General features: G+C 44.7%; 2 protein-coding genes and 1 long non-coding RNA gene across 13 annotated transcripts; 1 reads left to right on the top strand and 2 right to left on the bottom strand.

Moving 5' to 3' along the window:
• Window positions 1-308: 308 nt before the first annotated feature.
• On the bottom strand, window positions 309-4,164 carry LOC127759079 (uncharacterized). 3 transcript variants are annotated; one of them, XR_008014405.1, is made up of 3 exons: window positions 3,597-4,164; window positions 781-3,417; window positions 309-575 (listed from the first exon to the last, which is right to left on the bottom strand). It is a non-coding gene; the product is annotated as an uncharacterized LOC127759079 (long non-coding RNA). The 3 variants fall into 3 exon arrangements; XR_008014399.1 differs by having other exon boundaries at window positions 309-498; XR_008014411.1 differs by having other exon boundaries at window positions 309-3,417.
• A 3,196-nt stretch (window positions 4,165-7,360) lies between these two features.
• LOC127757355 (uncharacterized) lies at window positions 7,361-12,373 on the top strand. The gene is made up of 10 exons (XM_052282863.1): window positions 7,361-7,798; window positions 7,876-8,058; window positions 10,705-10,815; window positions 10,909-10,950; window positions 11,045-11,140; window positions 11,213-11,302; window positions 11,408-11,521; window positions 11,624-11,656; window positions 11,747-11,797; window positions 11,874-12,373. Exons 1-10 carry the CDS (start codon window positions 7,361-7,363, stop codon window positions 11,946-11,948), a joined length of 1,233 nt encoding a protein of 410 aa, XP_052138823.1. The 3' UTR covers window positions 11,949-12,373.
• A 335-nt stretch (window positions 12,374-12,708) lies between these two features.
• On the bottom strand, window positions 12,709-22,690 carry LOC127776138 (uncharacterized). 9 transcript variants are annotated; one of them, XM_052302496.1, is made up of 20 exons: window positions 22,412-22,690; window positions 22,213-22,321; window positions 21,918-21,985; window positions 21,448-21,807; window positions 21,212-21,342; window positions 20,972-21,135; window positions 20,693-20,894; window positions 20,403-20,504; window positions 15,872-19,618; window positions 15,502-15,754; window positions 15,313-15,415; window positions 15,013-15,149; window positions 14,847-14,925; window positions 14,622-14,739; window positions 14,385-14,539; window positions 13,731-14,298; window positions 13,555-13,644; window positions 13,409-13,488; window positions 13,237-13,317; window positions 12,709-13,129 (listed from the first exon to the last, which is right to left on the bottom strand). In XM_052302496.1, the coding sequence occupies exons 9-20, from the start codon at window positions 16,442-16,444 to the stop codon at window positions 13,123-13,125; spliced, it is 2,244 nt and encodes a 747-aa protein (XP_052158456.1). In that variant the 5' UTR covers window positions 16,445-19,618; window positions 20,403-20,504; window positions 20,693-20,894; window positions 20,972-21,135; window positions 21,212-21,342; window positions 21,448-21,807; window positions 21,918-21,985; window positions 22,213-22,321; window positions 22,412-22,690; the 3' UTR covers window positions 12,709-13,122. The 9 variants fall into 9 exon arrangements, with proteins under 9 accessions (XP_052158456.1, XP_052158466.1, XP_052158449.1 ...); XM_052302506.1 differs by having other exon boundaries at window positions 21,720-21,807; XM_052302489.1 differs by having other exon boundaries at window positions 21,212-21,807.
• Between the last annotated feature and the right edge of the window lie 819 nt (window positions 22,691-23,509).

The following is a 23,509-nucleotide window of genomic DNA, read 5'->3' as shown; positions in this document are numbered from 1 at the left end:
GTAGTAGTAACAGTTTGGGCGCGCATGTCGGCGAGCCCGATCAGATCCGAATTAAAGGCAGGCTTGCAGCTGTGGACTTCCCTCCCCTCCTCTTCTTCCTCACTCATCAATTCATCATCAGTCTAGGGTTCGATCGAGTTCGACTCCGCTCGCCGGCAAACCTGAGATAATCCGAGGTGAGCCCCCGATCTGCAGACGACCTCCTTTCCTTTCCTTTCCTTCATGTCTAATTTGGACAAACGGGGTCAATTTTGCAACTGGTAGTATCACTAACCGAACTTTTTTGTTTGTTTGTTTCGAGTGAAATCGAACATAACTTTACCACAGATTTACATTGCATCGTTTTTACAAGTACACAGCAATACATCATACAGGTAAACATCTCCCCAGAAGAACCTGAAACTAATCTGAATTATTAGGGCTTGACTTGATGGAAGAGATGTTGCAGAACAAGGTCTGACATGGTCGATGATGATGGAAATGCAGAAGGCGTGTGGACTGGACAGAAGAAGCACAAGATGATTAGATGAACAAAGAGGATGGCTCTACCTGCACCTCCTCATCGTTTTCTGACACTGAAGTTGATTTAGATTTATTAGTTTATCTGCTGTTGGAAATAGGGATATTATTCGACATATTTTAATCCAGAAGAATATTATACTAAACATGACATTTGCATAGTTGGAGGATCTAATACTAGTGATAAACATGAACATGCTAATAGCTAGAAAAGCATCATCAAAAACCATGTATAACACAAATATGAAGAACATCACATACCCGGAGAACGCTCTGGTACTGAATGAGGCTTTGTCGGTGTTGTTGCCTCCGTTGGTGTTGTCGTTCTCATCTCCTCTAGTCCATCCTCCGTTGATGCCTCCTCCGGTCGACATGCTGGAAATTGATGTAGAGGAAGAAGATGTCGCAGTGCAGAGCATTGTCGAAGTGGATGCAGTGGCGAGTGGCGTTGCAGAAAGTAGTTGTTGCAGCCAAGAGAAAGCGTGCAAAAGCACTACCTAAAAACTTGATCACCCCCCCTACCCGTGCAGGTACACAAGCGAGTGGAGTTTCAGAGGCTTGCTCATCCTGAGCACCCGTGCACGCAGGTGATCAGAACAGGGGAAGCAGAAGCTAGCGCAGGAACAAAACAAAAAGGGAGGCCTTCTCGCCCTGAGCACCTGTACGCACAGGTGATCAGAACCAGAGAGGCAGAAGCTAGCACAGGAACATAACAGAGAGGAACCAACGAGAGGAGGTACAGAGCAGAGCTTCAGATGTATGTTTCTGCCTTGTCCTGTAGGTGGGATTTTATGGCGCGAGGGAGTAACATTTAGGAGCAATCAAATCGAAATCAATTTTGTAGTTAACGGATACGAGAGGGAGAGGGGCGACAAAAGCGGATGCAGAGGTGAGGAGGGTGAGGGAGGGAGGGAGTCAGGGCAGGTTTAGCAGTCCACTCTGGGATCTTTTCTGGCTGGTCCTCAGGAATAACTAGGGTGGGGTCCGAGTTCTCTATCTGGAGATAGAACCATCTCGTCCGCCACTTGCTGCGAGAAGAGGGGCACTGGAAGAGGATGTAACGCGACTTCAGGCCATCCCGAAGTCGGAACCCGACGTATCCAGATACCCTGTTGGATTCCATCCAACGCAGCTCGTAATAAAAACGGAAGAGGTCAAGGAAGGGCACTACCCCAAATGTAGGCCTTGCAAAGACGAGAGAAGATGCCCAGAAAAGCGATGGAGTTGGGTTTCAAGTGAAGCAAAGAAAGGCCGTAGAAATTCAAGACAAGAAGAAGAAACTCGGAAGGCGGAGGAAGTAAACCGCAAGAAACATAATCTTCGACTACAACCATGCGGCCCAAGATGGGTTCAGGTTTTGTACCTCCAGCCTCCCTCTACATGGTCCCGTGATCGGGGAGGGCACCGTCGTCCTGCAGCTTCTTCATGGACACGGTGTTCGAGGAAGACTTCTCAAGGTCCATCGCCGCCGGAGGATCGCCGGAGAACAGGATGAAGGAAGTGAGCTAGGGTTTTCTTTGCGGGCAGCGGAGAAGACGAAGAGCGCTAGAAGGCAGGAGAGTTTTCTGGCAAACGGACTTCAAATGGATCCCCAAAATCCCTTTAAATAAACGCACTTCCAATGGTGCGTATTCCAAGGAAAGGAGAGAGATTGCCGCCAGAAAATTTTGGGTCCGTTGCATGCGGTAGTTTTTCAGACTTCAATTTAAATTCACTCATGACCGTTGAACTTCACGCGGTGTTGTCGATGGCTCTTTGTCTCTACGGTTTTCACACCGAGATCGACCGGATGAGAGCGATAACAATTCTGACATCAGAAGTCGCGATCGATAGCATGAGCTCATTTAAGCAGAAGTCGGGGGCTACTGTCAGGGTTACGGATAAGGTATACCCTCTATCCTTGGATGTACGTTGTATACTGATACGGTATACCCGCGCGTATATGGATAGTTTCCGTATACATTAAGGAAATCTATCACGTGATAGATATGATATCTACGGATGGAAGGAGTTCTACTCGGACAAGACTGGGTCTTTACCATATCGTGAGGGGTCCGATATCTCCGAGTTCTACTTGGAGATCAGCTGACCCGCGGTATATAAGGGACCCCCTGGGCAAGACCTAAGGCACCAAATATCATCGCCAACACACCCACCATAGCCTATAGAGCCGGAGCATGCAGGAGCCAAGTCGCTGGGAGATCTAGTCAGACCAACTCGACTACGGTCTCGTCGGTATCATCGAGTTCTATTATTCCCTTTGTAATATGTGGTTTCCATCATATAATCCCATACCAACTGGATTAGGGCTATTACCTACCAAGGGGCCTGAACCAGTATAATCCTTGTATTTTGTTTGCTTGATGTCGTACTACGTAGATCCTCATACCAACGGACCCCAATACCCTCTATATCCGGTCTACGGGTATCCCCCGTCGACAGCGACGTGTGTAGGCGGGATCGGCGCGAGGCATGCACAAGCGGGGGAGACAACGGTTGGAGCGCGCACGATGTCGGCGACGACGTTGGCTAGGAACTGGGGTGGGTGGCAGCGGAGAAACCAGCGGCGCGCGGTGACGAAGTGCCGATGCAGTTGTTGGGAGCTTGGGAGAGTCGGGGAGAAGATGCAGTTTGGGGGAGGAGTAGGGCGGAGGGGAGCAAGGCGGGGCATGGGGAGGGCGGCTCAGCGGTGAGGTGAGGCAGGCGGCGCGGCGGCGTGGGGAGGGCTGTGGAGATGGCGGCGCCGGTGAGGTGAGGCGAGCGGCGTGGCTTAGGTCCGTCGGAATATTGACCCTAGCAATTAGAATATTGACCTTAGCAATTAGAATATTGCACACACCACCATAGAACGCCATTGCCTGGAGGCTGGAGCTCCTTTTTCAATTATCCCTATTGAGCCTTCAGACAGAAAAACATATATAATCGGATGAAGCACCAAACCAATAACAGAAAAAGAGATGATATCACCAATAGAAAGAACAAAATATGATGTTCCATTCAATATAACATAATTTAGCCAGGTAAAACAATGATCCAAAGATATGAGCAAGGGGTTCAGGGGAGCCATCAACAATTACCTGTAGCATACGACTAAGAAGGTAGTCCTGCGAGCGTGATGGACAGAGAAGGCTGAATGCCATGGCTAGCAAACGTCCCCAAATCAAGAGCAAACACATAAACAGAATTAACTCCAATTCCATGGAAATGCAACACCATGATTTTATCTTACGCCGACGCTAGGTCGGGTGGTCGTGGCAGCCCTCCTTCCGCGACGAGTGGATCTGGTCCGGGTTCAGCCACGTCCGGTGAGGTGTCGCAACGGTGAAGGGGAGGGTAGAGACCGGTGAGGCGCATAGGCGATGGAAGGAGGCGCGGGAGACGGTCGGCGAGGAGAAGCGATTCCCTCCCTGCTTGCCCGTGGCTGGTTCTTCTACGTGTAGAACAACGCGCTCGCGGCGCCGCCGCAGCCGCCTCCCCCGCCACTCATCTCGCCGCGGCCACTGCCGGTGGCGCTTCCCTCCTACGCGACTCGCCGGGCGGGGCCGAGCGGGAGGCGGCGCTGGCGGTGCCGGTGGGGAGGGGCATCAGGAGGGTGGGGTGCGTTGGGAGGGAGGGGTGCCGTGTGGGGAGGGGCGTCGGGAGGGTGGGGCGCGGGCGGGGAGGGGCGTCAAGAGGGTGGGGCGCTGACGGGGAGGGGCGTTGGGAGGGTGGGTGGCCGCCCGGTGGCGGTTTGGAGCAAGAGGGAAGGGGCAGCGTAGGATTTGACGACGTGGGCGGGGAAGAGACGTGGGAGCGTTAATCTAATGCTAATCCGAGTGCTAATCCCTGTGTTAATCCAACTCGCGATGTGGATCGTTGGATGAGAGGATCTGACGATTAGAAATAGGTGGGTGTACTAAAGAGGAAACTGGTGCTTTTTATATCCCATCTTCTAGAAAGTTAAGACCATTAGTTCTGCTTAGAAGAAGCCACATCATCGATTTCTTTTCTCACCATAGGATTGATTATTGATGGCACAGATTGCCATCTCATCACCTTGCCCCTATCCATTTCCTCTCCTTTCCGTTTCTGCTTGAGAAATTAGAGGGAAAACTAACACAATTAATTAGACCACATGGAGCTTTAACGAGTCTCTTAGCATCCAAACATCCCTTCAGCATTCATAACAGACCACAGATACCTTCCACCATCCTCTAAACTCATAATTACATAGTATCCGTTACCTCTATGGTCTGGAACTATCAGTTCATACTTTTATATATGAAGTCGTCAATGCTCCTTCACTAATCAAGTAATCACTGCAGTTGGTAGCAAGATTATGTTATGTATGGTACTTAAAAAGGAGTTTAGAACAAGCACAACACTTAACCAAGTAAATATGCAACATTTTTTAGGATTAAATAACTAGATGACTATTTCTTTTGGAGAGTAAGGAAGACGCTGCAATTTCAGTTTCTAATGTTGCATTCCCTATTTTATTTTTTTGACTAGAGTAAAATACACGGCCGGTCCTTAAAGTTGGAGCGAGGTGTCACTTAGGTCCATGATCTTGAAAAATCGACATTACAATCCCCGATCTTGTTTAAGTGACTCATTGAGGTCCAAAGGACCTCTGTCCGGATTGACTGGCTTACGTGGCGGTCCAGCGTGGCAATGTATTTGCATTCCCCCCCCCCCCCCCCGTTTTGCTTCCCCGTGTTCGATCCAACCCCTTCATCGCGTGGCGCACGCAGGAATGCGTTGACAGCGGCGTGCACCAGCACGCGCACCTGCGATACCCCGTCGACGGCTACTGTGCTCGCCTGCCCCGGCATCCCAGGTCTGCTGGCGCATCCATAGTCGTGGCGGTGAACGCCAGCGCGTCGCCGTAGTCATGCCACGTCGCCGCCACTACCAACGGCGCCGCGGGCGCCAGTAGCAAGCAGCACATTAGCACGACACACACGCGTGAGTGGCGGTAGCGGTGGCGCACGGGAGACGACGAGGCTGACCAAAACGCAGTGCCGCTAGCCTCTGCGCCTCCTCCCTCTCCGCGCGCGTTCGCCACCGGCCACACTCCTCCTCCTTCTCCGCGCGCGCTCGCCGTCGGCCTCCCTCCCAGTACGCACGTGGCCCTTCCCACCCGCTTGCCCGCTCCTCTGCTCCGCCCGCGTCCGGAGCCGCTACTCGCCCGCCGTCGCCGCTCCGCCGCCGCCCTCGCCCACCGACGTCGCCGCTCCGCTTGCTCCCGCTCCCAGCGGAGGCGTTGCTTGCATGGCTCCAGCAGCGTCTACTTCAACCACAGGCGGCCCTCGGCCAGCCACGCCGCCGCCACGTTCGAGCCGCCGTGCTCCCCCGTCCTCTTCGCTCTCCCCTGTGCTACCGTCATCGCTGCCCTCCCCTTCTCCTGCGTCGTCACCGCCGCCGCGTCGCCGGACCTCCTCTCCCGCCTCGCCCCTCGCCCCTACTTGTCTCCTCTCCACCCGTCTGTAGCCTCCTCGGGCCCATCATTGGCCGCCGCCGTGCTTCCCCACTGCAGCCGTCGACCGCCGTCGCAGCGTCGCCTCCTCCTCTCTCCTGATTCGGCTGCCGGCCTCTGCACCCGCTGCTTTGCCCATTGCCGCTCCGCCCGCAACCCGCTGCCGCGCTTGCCCACCGCCGCTACGCCCGCCGCCCGCCGACGGCAACCGTGCTCCTTGCCGCCGGCCTCCTAGGCCCGCTGGTGCTCCCGTTGGACCGAACACTGGGAAGCAAAAGGGGGGAGGGGGCAAAATATGTTGCCACGCTGGACCGCCACGTAAGCCCGTCAACCCGGTTAGAGGTCATTTGGACCTAAATGAGTCACTTAAACAAGATCAGGGACCCTAATGTTGATTTTTTTTTCAAGATCATGGATCTAAGTAACACCTCGCTCCAACTTTAAGGACCGGCTGTGTATTTTACTCTTTTGACTATATTGGTTCAGTTGAAGTTTTACTTACAAGTGTTTGCTCAATATTTGTAAGTATCAACCATCATATCATTCTCTCTTTTAATATGGTATTTTCATTTCTCCAAAGTATTGATACAAAGTCCCATAGCAACGCGTGGGGTTTCAACTAGTTAGTATGGGCACATTTATAGTAATCTCTAGCACGAATCATAAGACAGATCAAACGGTATGAAGAATTCTTTTTTTGAAAAAAAAATTCTGCCGACACAATATAGCCACTCCAAGATATTTAACTATTTGCCACTTATAAATGGGGGCAAATAACTATTGCTATTGGATCCACATGTCATAGACACATGTGGACCCATATGTCATTGAGATAGGGGTGGCAAATAATTAAATGCCAAATCTAAAAGTGGCAAATAGTCAATTCCAGGGTTTCCTGACCCGGTGACCTAGTCGTGAGTTTGCCCGCCGCCGCCGCCATCCCCCATCCATCCCGCGAGGGGGCATGGGCGCCGTCGTTCGTCCTGCTGCTTCCGCGGCATCCTGGTGAGCACATCCTCTGCCTCCACCGCCGTCTGCGCCGATCCCCATCCATCCCGCGAGCGAGCAAGGGCGCTGTTGTTCGTCCTGCTGCTTCCGCCGCATCCTGGTGAGCACATCCTCTTTCCCATCTCTCTGTACCCGCGCACTTTTTGTCGAATTTGCGTTAACCCTAGCTTCTGCCTTAACCTTAATACTAATAACAGTTTGTTTGTTCCCAAAAAGTTTAGGGGTTCCCATGTTAGATCCGCCCCTGATAGACATAGACATACTTTGGTTTGCAGCGTATCTACAAGTATGCAAATATGTGCCCTGGAGCACAACCCTGAGGAATATAGAACTAATATGAATTATCGCAGATCACCGATTTGAAAATCGCCGCTGATGGAAGGGATGCTGCCATCTGATCCTCCGGGCAGTGATGATGATGGAAATGGAACGAACATGAGGACAGGACAGAAGGACAAGCTGGCCCTAGACCCTTGTGTTTCCGGTGACACCAATGAGAATGCACATGCCTGCACCTCATTGACTGCTGTGCATCAGGTTCTTGAAGAATCTACCAACAATACTGTGCATGCTATGGACATGGGCATAGTTACAAGGCAAGATGATCCGCTGAAAGAAGAAGATATCAATCAACACAAAGATGAACAAGAGCTTTGGGGCCCAAACGTGCAAACTAGCCAGGACGACTACTTTGATTACGTCAAGCAGTTGTCTCCCAACAGTCGTCGCATAGACAAATGGTCCTTGCTGAGTCATGACGAAATGATTGAGGTTAAGGAGCGGCATGCACGCTATCGCATCAGATTTTGCAAGGTTTAATGCTTTTTTGTTAGCTAATTCCATCCTCTGTTTAATTTGTGTTAATATTTTTTTCTACTTTCTATTTCCAGATGCTAAACAAAGAATTTGAGGATACGATGAAGGATCCAGCAGAGTACTCTCGAGGCGAACTGTTGAAGGAGAATTACTTTTTGCGATATGAGCGGGATGAAACTCTTGGTTGGTACTTCCATCCTGTCCACACCTGGCTTGCAGGCTTGAATGACTACCAGAAGCTCGTCCTCGTAAATCATGTAAGTGCTTGCCATGTATGCAAATTTACAAATCTGATTGGATTTAATAAAAATTCTTGTAAGTAACTAGAGTTCATTGTTCATAGCTGTGCGCACCGTAGCACCCACAAACTGGCTGTATGGCTGCTTAAATAGTAAGATAGTTCTTGGGTCTGAATTGTGCACGAAAACATTTAGCTAATCTACATATATTATTTTGGATTGAAGTACTTCAAGTACTCCAAATGTGAACAATTTAATGCCTTCCCCACCGCGTTTTACTTGATCTTTGCACTGAAACAGCAACCCAGTGATGAGTGCTCTTAAAGAAAATGATGGGAAGCGTACAACCATAGTACAATAAATCCTGGACAGATGAGTGACAGAAACATGTATTTCAGTCTGTTAACGTTTTGGATTTGAAGTCTGCTAGTTACCTGAATACCTGGTGCCTAATAAAGATCAGCGGAGTATTCCTTGCTGAAATTAAGCAAGAAGAATTAACAAATCTTCAACTCTCTCCCTCCCTCTCTCTCTCTCGCGCGCGCGTATGCTCGTCCAGATTCTACCCATCATACATCTCCTTTCTCCGCCATGCACCCTATCCTCAAAGCACAGTTTTTCTTTCTAGCTGCCATCTTTAGCCTCTTCTGTGGTGTTTACGATTATGTGCTAAGGGACTTAACTAATGCCTTACTGTTGGAAAGCTGGTCTGGTTCAAATCAACTAAATATGTTTTAGATTAAACATGTTCATTTTTCATTTAGGGCCTGCTTGGGAGTTACATACTTTTTTTTTCTCCCTTGTAAAGAAAGACCCCTGTAACTTTCGGTTACCAAAAATACCGGTGAAAATCAAAACCCTCATGCTGGCTGTTTGGGAGAAAACAATGGCAAAGCCTATGATTTGAATAACAATTTCATATCTGAACATCAATTTGAGAGTCGGGACCAAAAACTGGGGAAACTGACAGGTAAAATCAGATCAAATAATCAAAACAAGTTCCCCATCATCAAAATTGGTCCAACAATTGTGATTCAACAACAGATCTAAAATATAATTTTTTAACAACAACATCAGAATGGCAGTCAACATAAGAACATCAGTATGTCACCTGGACGGATAGATCAGAAGTAGATATTGGAGGGGGACGATTCAGCATCCAAGGGAGATTTGAGGGCATAATGAGAAGAGATCATGTCTAGAACAACAGCAACGACATAGATTTGAAAGCATAGCCACATTGACAGCAAGGGCATGGCTTTGAAACCAATCTTGTGCGTCGTGGATCTGAAACCAATCATGTCCAGGATGGTGCCAACTTCTTGGACTGTGGCCGCAACATGCCAGCTAGAGAGGCCGGTGCCGGAATATTGTTGTGGTTGCTCAAAGGGAGGTCGGAGACCCGAAGAGACGTTGGTGGCTTGGAGGAAGGTCGGGATGTTGTGAGAAGAACGGCGATGGCGCTGTGAAGAAGGAAGAAGTCGACTCAACGTGCTTGGACCTTGTAGACGAACCCGTAAGTGTCGTAAAAAAATTGTGGCCTCTGCAGATGGTTATTTTTTCTTCGGTGGAATGGGCCAAAACCAGTGTAAAGTTATTTGATTTCCAACCCATCCAAGCGCATTTTTTCTGGCCCAGTCCATAAAACTTTTTGGGCTTGTATTTTACACCTGTATTGGGCCAAATACTAGCCTTCCAATCAGGCCCTTAGGGTAAATTGCAATATAGCCCTCCCCCCTCAAAACCTGCAAGGTTGTCTCACCTGGCACCCTCAACTTGCATTTTACTTTGGTGGCCCCTTATATTCTACCCTTGTAGGTGAAAGAAAAGTTACAAGTCACTAAAACACATTGGAATGGATCTAACATGGCTTAGTTCATATACTGATTCCATTTTAAGTGTTGCTGAGTTGTGTAGACCTCTTTGTTTTCACAAGGTTGTGGTTTAAGCTTTGAATCCTCTTGCTGTAAGTTGAACAAAACAGACTCTCTTTTTTCTCTTTCTTTTTGCCCAAATAGTCCTTAAGATAACCAGGCTCTGGTCTCCTATGTCAGACACTGACCTAGTTCAGTTCCAAATGTAGTTTTGTCATATCTTTACTTGCAGAAATATTATAGAAGCAGGACAGCTACTGATGAACTCCATGTCTTTCTCCCCTAACAAAAAATGCTTTTACCATCGGAGTTGGGTGGTCAAACATTTTATCATTTTGGTGCATCTTTCTAGAATCTAGATGTTCGGATTGGTTATATTGCAATCATATGATATGATAAGAGTTGGCACTTGGCACACAGAGCATCATTATGATATTACATTAAACTGTTATGTTTTATGAACATGGCTAGGTCATGTCGCATACCATGAGAAGTTTAGACAGGAGGTTTTTCTTACTGTGGGGTGCAAGCAGAAAGTACCCTTGTGATATTAAACTGTTGTATTTTTTACGAACTCAGCTTAAGTTGCATACCTCAGACCATTTGATAAGATCAAGATCTTTTTGCTAGAAGGTGTGGTCCAACATGTTCTTCAGCACATGCCTTGCTCTTTTGGAGTTTATTAATTAGAAAAATTATTATCAGCTGCGTGGTGATGGACACTGCTCTGTTGAAACTTGTTAGCATTTTCTATTATTATCATCTATGTCTTTTCCCCTTCTGAATGCAGGATGATAGCACTGAATTCCTTGCCAGGGATGACTACCACTCATGTTTTAATACATATGAAGTTGATGAGGATTATGTCAAATATTGTGAAGAACTACCAAAGAAAATCAAGGTATCCACCATGTGATCAAGTTATTAATAGTTGGTAAACTTAGCCAGTAACATGGATTTGTTTTTGTGCTAATAATCTTTTATCCTTGGACAGTGGATTGGAGACTATGTAGATTTGGATCGGTCTTCTCAGGAGGTACTAATATAAAGCTGGCCTATAGAAAATTATGATTTATAGGTGTATTTGTCCATACATAGTGCATATCAGGATGATTAACTTTGCTCTTTAGTGGTCAAAAATGGACAACACTGCGTTTTTCCAAGCGTTAAAGATTGCAACAAACTTTCGCCATATGACTGTTGGTTTAGCCCAATTTGCATACATGGTAAGAATTTTTCTGTTCTATTTAGTTTTGGTTTTCATGGCTGGTTTTAACAATTATATCCTTTCAATTCAGGAGTATGTATGGGACCTGCGTGAAATTAGTCGCCTTAAGGAATGGCCTTATTTCTTACATGAGATTTGGAAGCTAGTTGCTAAGCAAAAGGTTAGCATCCTAGTTTAATCCATTGTTATTTATAAATAAATCACTAATGGGTGTCTATCAGCTGGTTATATATTATTGTTTGTTTCCTTTATATGAACATTTCAGATGAATTTCAATGATGCTTTGAAGGTAGTCTATGAAATGGATATGTTTCACAGTTTCAAATTTGCAGTGGAGGCTGAACTAAATGGGGACAAATTGTTTGGATTGGAATATAGGGTAACTTTTATTTTGGCTATTCTGCAAGCTCATCTTTTAAGATCCGATTAATAATTATTTTGCTCATCTTGCTAATATTTAATTTTTTTTCTCCACGTCTAGTTCTCTATGTGCGCTAAGGATATTTCTGGTGATGTAAGTACAATGTCGTATAGCATATATGTGTAGTCGAAATACGTTTTTTATGACGATAATGTCATATAATATAATATATTGTTATTTTAGGTTGAAGAGGGTAAAGCTCTAGATTTGATTACAAAGGCAGTTTACAGAGAGGTAATCAGTGAAACACTTAAGCTAAAAATGTTTCTTATTCTACACCCTGCACAGTTCTAATTGATTTTGTTTTCAGTTTCATCACACTCAGACCATGTGTGGGTATGCGGCGAAGAAGATGGATATGGCGAAAAAGATTGGTTTGGTCTAGCTGGTATGTTATTCTCAATTTCTTATAAAGTTAATGCTACTAGCGTGGGACGCGCGCTTCGCGCGCTGCACCCGTGGCATTAAAAATGGCAGTCTGTGATTAGTTTTGACTTATATGATTGGGAGAATTTGCTATTGTAATTATTTTTTTTAGTGTAGTGAGGAAAGAAGTGTTCTGTTGTGATGTATATAAGTCAATAGTTCTGCAAGGTATGAGGGCCAATTTACATCATGAAATGAAGTAGTATGAAAAATAAAAAGCGTTATAAGCGGGGATAAAGATTCCAAGTTTCTAGGCCCGACCATCCTATAATACACTAATTTCAGCATGCTATTTTGTTGTACGAAAGACTTATTAGGTTGATGCATTGCAATAATTGTTTCAGATTTGCCAGAGAAGAAAGAAAGAACATTCAACAACAGAACATCAATCCTATTAAAATTTAAAATGCTAACTGAGATGCATTATGAAGTTTTTAACTAAATATTTGTACATTAAATCACTGGCATATATCTTGTTCTATCTATGATGTACATATAAAATGAAAATTGAATTTTTTGCAGAATATCAACAATACATCATATTGATCAACAGAACCTAATTTCAATAGTAAAAGTATGAAATCATGAGCAGTGCAAATTTGGGGGAACATAGCACTAAAACATAAAGATGGAACATTTACTTTCGCTTCCTTATCTTCTTCTGGTATTGAGCATGGATGAACTGTAGATCATGGATTAAAAGTAAACACAGGTGGGCATGAAACAATGAAATTTATGTGTCTAGATAAATGAAGATGCACACCAAATTTTAAGAAGCAAGCATGATGGCAGAAGTGCATGCTAAATTTCATATAGCAGTGGCCTGCAAACCTGATTTCATTGCAATTATGTAGCTGGCAGGATAGAGGGTTGATAGCTAGATATGTGTCATAGTTGCCTAATGTTCCATGTAGGACGCAGTACTTCTATTAGTAAATACATAGCATATGTTCTAGCAAAGGTGATAGCAGCATGACCACTTGTATACATTAATATTAGGATGTAGGTCTTCAGCAAAAGAGTCTTGCTTTTAACTTTGTAGCTTTATTTTGGATGCCTCCTTTCTTCTAGCATTGGACATAGGCTTTGTACAAACACCCAAAATATCTGTTGGATGGCTGGACACAAGCATCTCATTCACTGCATGGAAAAAAAAATTAGAGCCTAAAGCTTGTCTATAGCTATATATTGCTTTTGTATTATGGCTGTCAAAATGCTTAGGTACTGTCAAGAAATAGGAGGATTACCTTTGATCCTTTGTGTGCTGGGAATGTTCTTTGAATAGCTTCTTAGCAGGTGGAGCTGGAACTGAAGCTATAGTGTTGGTTCTGTGTAATATTAGGTTATAACAGTCAGTTAAATTACCAATATTGTAAGCATCTATCACTGATGCACTGTAGGCAAGCAGTCCATAGGTACCTTTTTTTGCTTGCACTTTTGCTAGGCACAGAAGGGCTAATAGGTGGATCATCAGGTGTATTGACAAAAGTTCCTTTGATCTTATAAGATAGATAAATGTGTTAGTATCTAATATGTTATATGGAAGCAAAGAGATGTGACAGTACCTTATGTTCAGATTCAGATTCAGACGGTCCAGCTGCAGGAAGAGATGGATGTTCCAAAGTTTTCTGTCCACTCTTTGGCTCAGTTGTGGCCTTGCAAAATTAAGTAGGAGATTAGATTGCCTGTAAGGTAGTGCTGAAAATAGGCTGAATATTAGTATAACTGGTGGAATACTAACCTTATCATCAATGGAAGGCTGCATTGTTTGAGATTGCATAGGATATGCTAAGACAACATATTTCTTTTTGGTGGATCCTGAGGGGTTGGACTTGCTAGTTGGTGTGTCATCTGCTGCAGCGCTAACAACATATTTTGTTGGTGTTGATAGACTTGGCTGTAGAGATGCACTTTGCTTTCCTCTGGTTGATGACCGTGATTCAATACTGCTTTCGCTTGCTGCGGGTGGTGTTTGGAGTGAAGTGCCAGGGCTCAGTGGTACGATAGTTGAGGTGCCTCCTGAAGTAGACGGTGAGATAGGCAGGAAGTGCTGTTTTGGGGCACCAGATGATACAATGCTATTGACCTGTAAGGATTCTTGATTCCGTTTAACTGTGTGTTCAGTGAAGCTGACATTCCATACAAAGGCTTGATCTACAAGAGCTTGGATCTCAGCTGGGATAAAGTCAGGTGGATTTTCTTCGATTAGAGACTCCACTGGTCTGTGTATTAGGCGATGTGCAATTCGTCCGAAGAGGACAAATGCAGCTTCAGAAGTGTTGTCTGCGGCAGTGAGCACAACTTTGTATCTGTATGTGTACAATATATATGGTCATTACAATTTGTATTGGGAATTCATAAATGTGTAGAATATTGTGTGCGGTGTTTTTCTAACCTTGGCACTGGCATTCCTATATAACAACAGCTAGAGCATCTATAGGTAGAACCATATGGCTTTGAAGTTCTGCAGCATCGGTCACATGAATTGTACCACCAGCAGTTTTCATCATGTATGCTCTTGATAGTAACATTGACAATAAAACGTGCTCGCTGTAGAGAAAGAGAATTGTCGGTTATACAAAACAAAGCAAAAGTATGAAATGCATATAAAAAATCATGGAGTAGAATAGACCTTATATTTGTGCGGATTTAGTTTTAGAATTTCTTTAATGGTTTTTTCCTCTGGAGTGTCTTGGTTGAATGCAGGAGCAGCATTTTCAACCCAGATTGGCTGGAAGTTGACACTGAAGCTGTAAAGAAAAGCAATGGCTAGTTTTTAATCTATGTTTTAGAGCCAGCGAGAATTAAAGCACTGCAAATGAACCTGATATATGAAAAAAATAGGTGATAATAGTACCTTTCTTTCAATTTGAGCACGTCAGGTATGTCCAGATTGATATACCATTTGCATGGTGAGCTACCAGTTATTGTTAAGCCTGTATACAATGAGCTAGAGATTCAGATTGTAGTCATTGCATGCAATATATAGTAATTAGCAATTTAGTATGCATAGGGAAATTTACCTATCCCTGCATAATCTCTGATAAGTGTTCCAACAAACACGACAACCTGGGGTTTAGTTTGGCCATCCTTATATATTTTCTCTGCATCAAAAGCAGTTGATCGATCTCCCCACAGTGTGACAGGCAGTGTTGAGTTGCTGTGTTTTGCATTAACAGTAAAATTAGTGTAGCTATAATTGGAATATAAAATGAAAGATTGACACTTCATCGAACTGCTATTTAAATGAAAATTAGTGTAAATATTAGTTTATAACATAATGCGAAGCTTATTTAAATGAAAATTATTCTGTTTTACATAACTAAGCATCACAGATCTGCAATGTTCCTTTTAAACTATCAGCATCCCTTGACCTTGGACGCACAATAGATGTGGAACTGATCTCAGTAATGACGCCCATAATATCTGTTTGCACATGAAAATAGAATAAATCAGTCTTATAAGGCAATGTACAGATACATAAATGAAAATATTATAGTAATATATCATACCAACATAGAATATGTTTTTATCAACAAGAGAGGGGATTTCTTGGAAAGGTGTCAATGAAAATGTTATGGTAGGGAAATCAGCTGGGATGTCAATGCATTCTTCTAAGGTTGTCCATTTACTGAATAAAATCATGAAGTCATTTGAAACTGGTCTATACGTCCTGTTTGCATCTTTGACAGTGAACGACTCAATGTAGTAGACCTTTCCTTCATGGATGAGAGGTTTCAGAACTTCAATTGCGCCTCGATACATCTGAACATGAATGCTATTGCCCCGTAAATTTTGAATATGATATACTATTTTAGTAATACGTTTGGTATACTAATGTACACAAATAATAAGAGGCATGAGTAGTGATTTGATAAGTACCACTTCATCAAGGCGAAGCGGAAGACAGTGGATGGGACGAGGAGCTCTCCCGTGCTCGGCCGCCGCCACCGCCGTGCCCCCGCGGGTGGCCGACGATGCTAGGAGAGGCACCACCGGCGGGAGAAGGGGAAGAGGCAAAGGAAGCGATTGTTTCTTGGTCGCCGGCCGCCTCCCCCTCCCTCCCAAACTCGCTGGCCGCCGCGCTCGCTCGCCGCCGCTCCGCCGCCGCGCTCGCGCTCCGCTACTCTGTCCACGGCCTGCTCGCGCTCCATTGCTCGACCTGCCGCCGCGCTCGCACCTTCCGCTGCTCCGTTGCCGCGCTTGCCCTCCGCTGCGCCGCCCGCATCCGTGCTCGCCGCTCCGCCCGCTGCCTCCGCTCCGCCGCCTCGCTCCACTGCCTCCGCTCCGCCGCCGGACGGCCGCGCCGCGTAGCCTCGCCCACGGCGACGACGACGGTGGAGAGCCGACGACGACGGCGGCCACGGCGCGCGGCTGCTCCGCCCGCAGCCTGAAGGAGAAGAGAAGAGGAGAGAAGGAGAAGAAAAGACGAGAAAAAAGATGTGAAGCAGACATGTGGGCCTCACGTGTTTTTTTTAATTTTTTTTTGCTGACTAGGATGCCACGTCAGCAAAACCGGGCAAAAATACTGCCGAGGGACCTCCGGTGAACAGTTTGAATGAGTTTAGGGGTACACATTTCTGGTTTTGTGGTTAAGGGACCTCAAAAAATCTCGCTGTTAAGTTGAGGGACCTCCAGTGAACTTATTCCGCCATGTAAACACTAGCTAGCTGGCCTGGCCTGGCCTGCTATTGAGTTCAAGTCACTGTGACAAGGAATAAGTTCATTTGAGGTCCCTTTTTATGCCAATGGTTTGGAACACGGTGTTGGCTAACGTGACGCCTACGTCTTCGTCTCACGTGGCACATATGTGATGCTTACGTAGCAATTCGATATCAAAAAAATAATAAAAAAACATAGGCCCACATCAGCTGCACACACAAAATAATTTTAAAAATGGTGGGGCCATGTGGGCCTCATATGTCAGCCACACCCCTCCCTTGTTCGTAATTTTAAAAATGGTGGGGCCATGTGGGCCTCATATGTCAGCCACACTCCTCCCTTGTTCGCTCTGCCCTCTCTTTCTTCTTTCTCGTCTCACTCCACTCTTCTTTCCTATTCCCTCTAGGGAGGCCAAGGTGCGCGCCGAGCTGACTGGGCCCGGGTGGGCGGCGAGCAACACGGTGACGGCGCCCGGAGCGAGGCCGCCGCCGCCGTCGAGGCGGAGAGGGCGTCAGCGGGAGGAGATCGCGGCGGCGTCGGAGCAGCCGGCGTAGACGTGGTCAAACCCGAGGAGCGCCTGGAGCATGCACCACCTGCCGAGGCAGGAGCGTGAGCACCAGGAGCCACGCGTCATCGCCCGGCACGCAGCCGCACCGCCTCGGCGTCCGACAGCGAGTGGTACAGGTTGGCGGCGCGCGACATGGCATTGGCCACCTCAAACGAGAGGATGTCGACCTTCCGTCATCCACCCCCTCCGCCGCCGCACGCACCGCCCTTGCCGCTGCTCGTCACTGGCTTCACCTTCCTAGACGACGACGTCGCCATGGACAATACCTTGTGCACCAGCGGTTCAGCCACCATGGCGATTTCTTGATTTTCTTCTTGAACCAAACAAAGATTCACCAAAAGGAGGCTAAAACGTAGTAAGAAAAATATCTCCGCTTTTGCACCAAATCCAGCTAAACAAGAAACCAACCACGAGCAGTCAAAAAAGACACACCGATTTGAATTCAAACCCAAATCCTCCGATTTCTTCGTTGTCTCGCTAGTAGCAAGCAGCAGGAGCAATTAATGGCGGGGAGCAGAGCGAGCAGAGATGTCAACACATCGCCGCAACGCCATTAACAAACCCAAGGGAGCAAACAAACAAATTAAACAACCAAGTGACGAGAAATGGAAAAACAAAAACCAAAGGAATTTCCTCGGGCGGTGTTCCAGTGAAAGAAAAAAACAATGGAGAAAGGCGACCACGAAGACAATCATGGCCTCTCCTCCCACTGCCGCCCTTACTGCCATACATACAAAACACATATACTACTACTATATTACCTCCATCTCATGACGTTGGTCGTCAAACAAAAAGAAATGGAGGAGGAGGAGGAGGAGGCTGCCAATAAAATCTTGCAGGTTCAAATCATGCCAGGTGACAGCGAAGACCGATTATACTGGAAGCACAGTAGGACTGGTGACTGCAACACAAAGAGTGCTTACAAGGAATTCATGAAGAGAGATAACCCTATCACCCACCAGGTAAGTAGGCAGGTTATTGCTGTGATTAAACAAATTTGGAAACACAAGATAATCCCTCCAAAAGTAAAAATTTTTGCTTGGAGGCTCATCAGGGAAGCACTTCCCAGAGCTGGCAGACTCCATCACAGGATCAATGACATTTCTGAAAATTGTTGCAGATGTGGACAGGTTGAAACTGGTTTGGATGATATCTGACCTGAATTGCTTTATTGATAGATTTCCTGATAATGCACCGATGGCTCACATCATTTCTTTCATGATAAATAATGGCAATGGCAATATAGGTCTTTGCAGGATTCTAGCCCTTATGTAGCATATCTGGAAAGCCAGGAATGACTTCAAATTTCAAGCAAAATTCAGAGAGCCCTCTCAAGTGTGTTTTTAAGCTGAGGCTATGGCGAATAGCTACCACAAATTTCTATCTAATGATTGTTTACAGGATGAAGAGCCCCCAGGAGAACAGAGCAGGAAAAAAGAGCCAATTCCACAAGGGAATGGATGCTGCATTGATGCTGCTTGGGGAGAGGGTTTGACAGGAGTTGGTGTTTTCTTTCATATGCCAACTAATCATAATGCAATCTTTATTAAGGCCTTCAGCACTTCTGCTAGCTCGCCCTTGCAAGCTGAATTAATAGCTTTACAGTTTACTTTGGAGGTAGCAAAATGTCTTGACTTTGCAGGTACGGTTTTCCTCATGGACAATGCAACGATTGCAGATACCATCAAGAAGAAGGATTTCGAACCAGACTCAGGACATTGGAGCCTACGACCGTTATGGTCCCAAATGATAATTGACTTTCCACAGGATTTTATGAAGGTTTACTGGATTCCAAGAGAGATTAACAAAATGCTTGACAAATTAACAAAAGAAGCTAGACTTTTAGAAAGGGCAAATCCGATCTTTGATTGCCAAAACATTTCTCACCTTGCTTATCCCAATCGAATGTGCTTTGCTTCAGCTCTCAAGAACAATTTTAAGGGAGCAAACTGTGTTATCAAGCATGTACTATGCTTCTAGTTAATATAAAAGCTTGGTTTTCAAAAAAAAAGAAGCGATAAACCTCATAACTACTCATTTCTTCCTTCACTTCACTAGGACACGACGTCCAAAGGAAAAACCTAAAAAGACAGCTAGTATAATATTGTGGACTGGATTTGGAGCATGTGTAACAGTAATACTACTCCGTACACGGCAGTCAAAAAAGGGATAAAACAAAAAAAAGGATATCGTTTCCTTTTTCACAGAAAAGGTGTTCATGCTGGGGAGACCAGAATGGAAGGCATGTACTGATTACATCATCTGATTGTCTTTTCGCGACCACTGCCAACATCTATTTTACTGAACAAAAATACTGGCGTTTCCACTAAACACAGGACTTGTCAACCAACACCAGCTCGAGGTTCCTGAGCGGCACCTGAGTTCCTTCAATCTTCTTACTGTCAATTTTCTCATAGTAATATCAACAAGACCATTAGGAGAGCATCGGCAATAGTTATGTATTCAATACAAGTGATGGTAATTATGTGTTTACTGAAAAATGATGGTACATAACCTAAGTAATACACTAAGGTATACCTGGTCAATGGATATTCCAAAAAAAAAAAGACAGATTTATCATCAGGCAAACAACAAAAAAAAAAAAAAGCGAATCCTAACTTTGATTGGCTAAAGGCCCCTACATGACAATACAACATTCTCATAATTACATATTTCCATCTGACTTCAAATAGTTCTTTACTCAACATCCATATATACCTAATTTATGAGTTCAGTTATTCAATAAGGAGATGTTATTATTACAAAAAAGGAACTTAATAAACACGAGTCTTATAAGGAGATAGGAGGTATAAAGGGATGCATAAGTCCAAATGGTCTGCAACAATTGGTCACAAGGGCAGTATGATCAAAACATAACAGAATAAGTGAATCCAGATTGAAAACCACAATAACATGAGAAAGCTGAGCGCATCCACTAAACTCAAGCTGTTCAAGCAAACAAACAAACGATAATACTTGTCCATGTTGAGAGAAAACTACAAAAATGTCATTTGATGGCAATAAACTTCCTTATTCATCAGTAACTGTCATGTGCCATATGTGTCACTCAATTTATTATATACTACTAGAACTCTTTAACAAACAGAGCATTTGATAAATATTCATATATACATTTTTATGACATAATAAACTAAACCAAAGATAGAAATGGAGTCCACATACCTCGGGTGACAGGCATTTGTATAGGTTGAGGCATAACATTGGTTGCTCAGATTGAACAGCTTCATCAACAGTTGAGGACATCCCATTAAATGTAAGATCATCCTATAATAACAAAATTTTCATAATATACCATAACTTCCTTTTGTGATTGTATCAGACCAATTTATATTCGTGTGAACAAATATATCTGCACCTCCTCTTCATGAGTGTATGCTCCACTCACAAATTTCACATTCTGAATTGGGTCATTTCCATCATAAGCAGGCAAATTCAAATTTGTTTTCCTATACCTGTTCATTGAGCCTAGAAGTCCGTGATGTGGCTTTTTGTCCCATTCCAGAACACATGTTTGTCCTCTGCGGACATTGTTACAGAATGCAGCATCTTTTAAGGCCTTTGGGATATCATAGATGAAGAATCTCTTCCTCCTTTCTTTAAACCAGAAAAAAAAAATGATCTAGAATCACGTCTTTGATTGTTCCTATTTGCTGGCTGAAAAAAAAAATGTGTGTATAAGGCTAACATGCAAAGACTAGGCAGACAATACTGATTCAATGAACGCAACGTACTTATGTGTTTGCAAGAAACTCCAAATTCATTGCCAGGTGATCAACTAACATGTATCGTTCTGCTTGATGGGGTACGCCTATCTTTGCCAGAGCGGAAATAGACTTAAGCATCCTACCAATTGCATTGATATCTTCCAATTGTGCTGCCTCTTTACTCATTGCACCTGGAAATGCAAGTTTTAATATATCTGTATGTCAAACTATCTCGCTAACATACCCTATACTTGTTAATAGGTTCACCTTTGCTTTGGAAGTTTGCAAGTTTGATGGTGATCTTTTCATTATCTTTGCAATAATATACATTTTCCAAGCAGATATTTCCATGATAAAGCCCATTTACTCGAAGCTCCTCCCACCCCTCAATGATTTGCCTGCAATGATTTATATTTGTGTGCATATACACATAAATTACATTACAAACATTGAGAGCATTAGGCACAGTTTTAAAGAAAAGTAAGTAAGTTTTATCTGACTACGTCAGCAAGCTCAACCGAAGGAAGAATGTCAGACATGCCGCCCAGTTTCATTTTTCGAAGCAGTGCTGGCAAACGCCCAGTAAAAGATTCAACAAACATAGCTAGTACTGGTGTTTTTGCCTCTCCAATTACTATCTGTTTCACTGCCTCCATTTGCAAAACGTTCCTGTGCTTAACATTTTGCATAATCATCAGACAGTGTAGGTTATCTGGTTTATTCACATCCAAACCTATCACTGGCAAGTGCAGAGGTAAAGTGGAAGGTGGCATACTAGAAGGCTTCTTGAGCTTTAGTCTAGCCACATAACTAGATTGATCCACCTCCCTCATATCTAATCGGGTGATATGCAATGGAATCACCTGTTGATGTACCTACTATTAGATCCCATATTACAAAACAAAAAAAAAAGGAAAGGGGAGGGGGTGGGCATGCAGTTCATATTAAAAAAAAACTGCAATAGTGCATATACCGTTTCTTTTCCTTTGTTCAGATCTGGGTAATGTTGACCTTGTCCCGACTTTTCTCCATGTGGCTGTCCTGTCAATACGAAGTAATTGCACGCATCAGCTTATGATGTATTTTCACTATCCCGTCATTACATTTATACGATAGTTAACCACCCAGACACCGGGTTATCAGCTCACCTTCAAGAGGTCTGGAACACGTAAATTAAACAAGCCCATCTATACAATTCAGGCAAACTGCCATACAATTCAGGCTGCGAAGCAGAAATCTTGGCAAGAAAAACGTAGAATTACACTCACCCACAGCTCCGCCGCTCAACGCCCGCAACCGTCGAAGAACCCGCAAAACCTCGCCCCCAAATCGCCCCGCCAAGCTCCGCCGCAGAACGCTCCGCAACCGTCGACGAGCCTGCAAAATCTCACCGGAAGCGGCGCGGTTCAGCATCAAGAATTGGAAGTCGCTGCTGTACCACGGCGAGACGAGGAGTCGGACGCTCACCGGCGGCGACCGGCAAGCGGATGAAGAGTACTAGTAAAACCCTAGACTCGGTCTCGGTCTCGGTCTCGGTCTCGGTCGCGTCGCCGCAATGACCCTCCTATCCTTTTGCCAACTGTCAAGCCACGGTGCGCGTGATTAAGGCGTGGGACCCCTGGTCAGCCTCCCTGCTCCTTCTCATTTCTTGTCGGTTTCTCCCGGCGTGGGGCTGGCTCGAGGTCGAGATGGAGGCGGTGGCTGGGCGGGGCGAGAATGATCGATGTCGACGAGACCGGCAGTGTGGTGCGCGCGGAATGGGAAACGCCACCAGAGCCCTCCTGAGGGAGGGTGGGCGTGCGGTATGTATGTGCCAGCTGTGAACACACATGTAATTTATTTTTTTTTAAGATAATGAAATATAATACCCCGCCTTTACTCAAAAATGTTACAGCCAATTATTATATTATAGTTTTCATGATGAACATAGTGTAAATCTAAGAGAAAAACAAAGAAACCAGCCTAACGTACGGAGATTACAATTATTAAAGTCTACTTGTAAATCTCCAACTATAATTGGCAAAAAGTTGCATAACCGTGCTCTCCAACTTTCGGTATGTAACTTTCAGAAACTCTTCATCTTCATCACACCTTTGTAGTTGTGCCCAAAACCGGAGCCAATAAGCTGCTCTGAAAATAACCTGCATATAGGAAAATGATGGTGAACACACATGTACAGGGAAGCTAAGTAGTCAAAGTGTGTCAATCGAAGCGCTAGTATCAGAGAGGATTTTAAACTCTTAAACATAGTTTAAAGCTCCGCAAATATACAAGTTAAAATAAGTCACAACGAAAAAAAACAAATTAAACTACAGCTAGTTAATATATGTTCACAACTAAATTTATTTTTTTTTTGCAATATGTAAAAGTTAAAATTGATATATTGCATGTTCATGGAGCGATCTATCACATACTCCTATCAAACTATCTTGTTGATTTTTATTTTAAAAAAGTTTCATAATCATTTAAGTCACATATAAACAACAAGTAAACATTCTCTCAGTATTCTCTCAGTTTAGAATAGTTTCTGGCTAGTATCGTGTGTATGTCATTGATTGCTTGCTT

This window comes from Oryza glaberrima, chromosome 1, assembly GCF_000147395.1.
Source record: "Oryza glaberrima chromosome 1, OglaRS2, whole genome shotgun sequence".
Classification (NCBI taxonomy): Eukaryota; Viridiplantae; Streptophyta; class Magnoliopsida; order Poales; family Poaceae; genus Oryza; species Oryza glaberrima.
The sequence above is the reverse complement of the archived record's forward strand: the minus strand, read 5'-3'. Positions and strand labels throughout refer to the sequence as shown.

Excerpts from the sequence above, each read along its gene's own strand:
- LOC127776138 (XM_052302489.1), bottom strand. The coding sequence starts at position 16,444 with ATGTCTGCTTCACATCTTTTTTCTCGTCTTTTCTTCTCCTTCTCTCCT. Across the intron at positions 15,150-15,312 it reads TTGCAGATCTGTGATGCTTA|CAACTCAACACTGCCTGTCA; the intron begins GTTATGTAAAAC and ends TGCAAAACACAG. Across the intron at positions 13,489-13,554 it reads AATCTGAATCTGAACATAAG|ATCAAAGGAACTTTTGTCAA; the intron begins GTACTGTCACAT and ends CTATCTTATAAG.
- LOC127757355 (XM_052282863.1), top strand. The coding sequence starts at position 7,361 with ATGGAAGGGATGCTGCCATCTGATCCTCCGGGCAGTGATGATGATGGA. Across the intron at positions 10,816-10,908 it reads AACTACCAAAGAAAATCAAG|TGGATTGGAGACTATGTAGA; the intron begins GTATCCACCATG and ends ATCCTTGGACAG. Across the intron at positions 11,657-11,746 it reads CTAAGGATATTTCTGGTGAT|GTTGAAGAGGGTAAAGCTCT; the intron begins GTAAGTACAATG and ends TTGTTATTTTAG.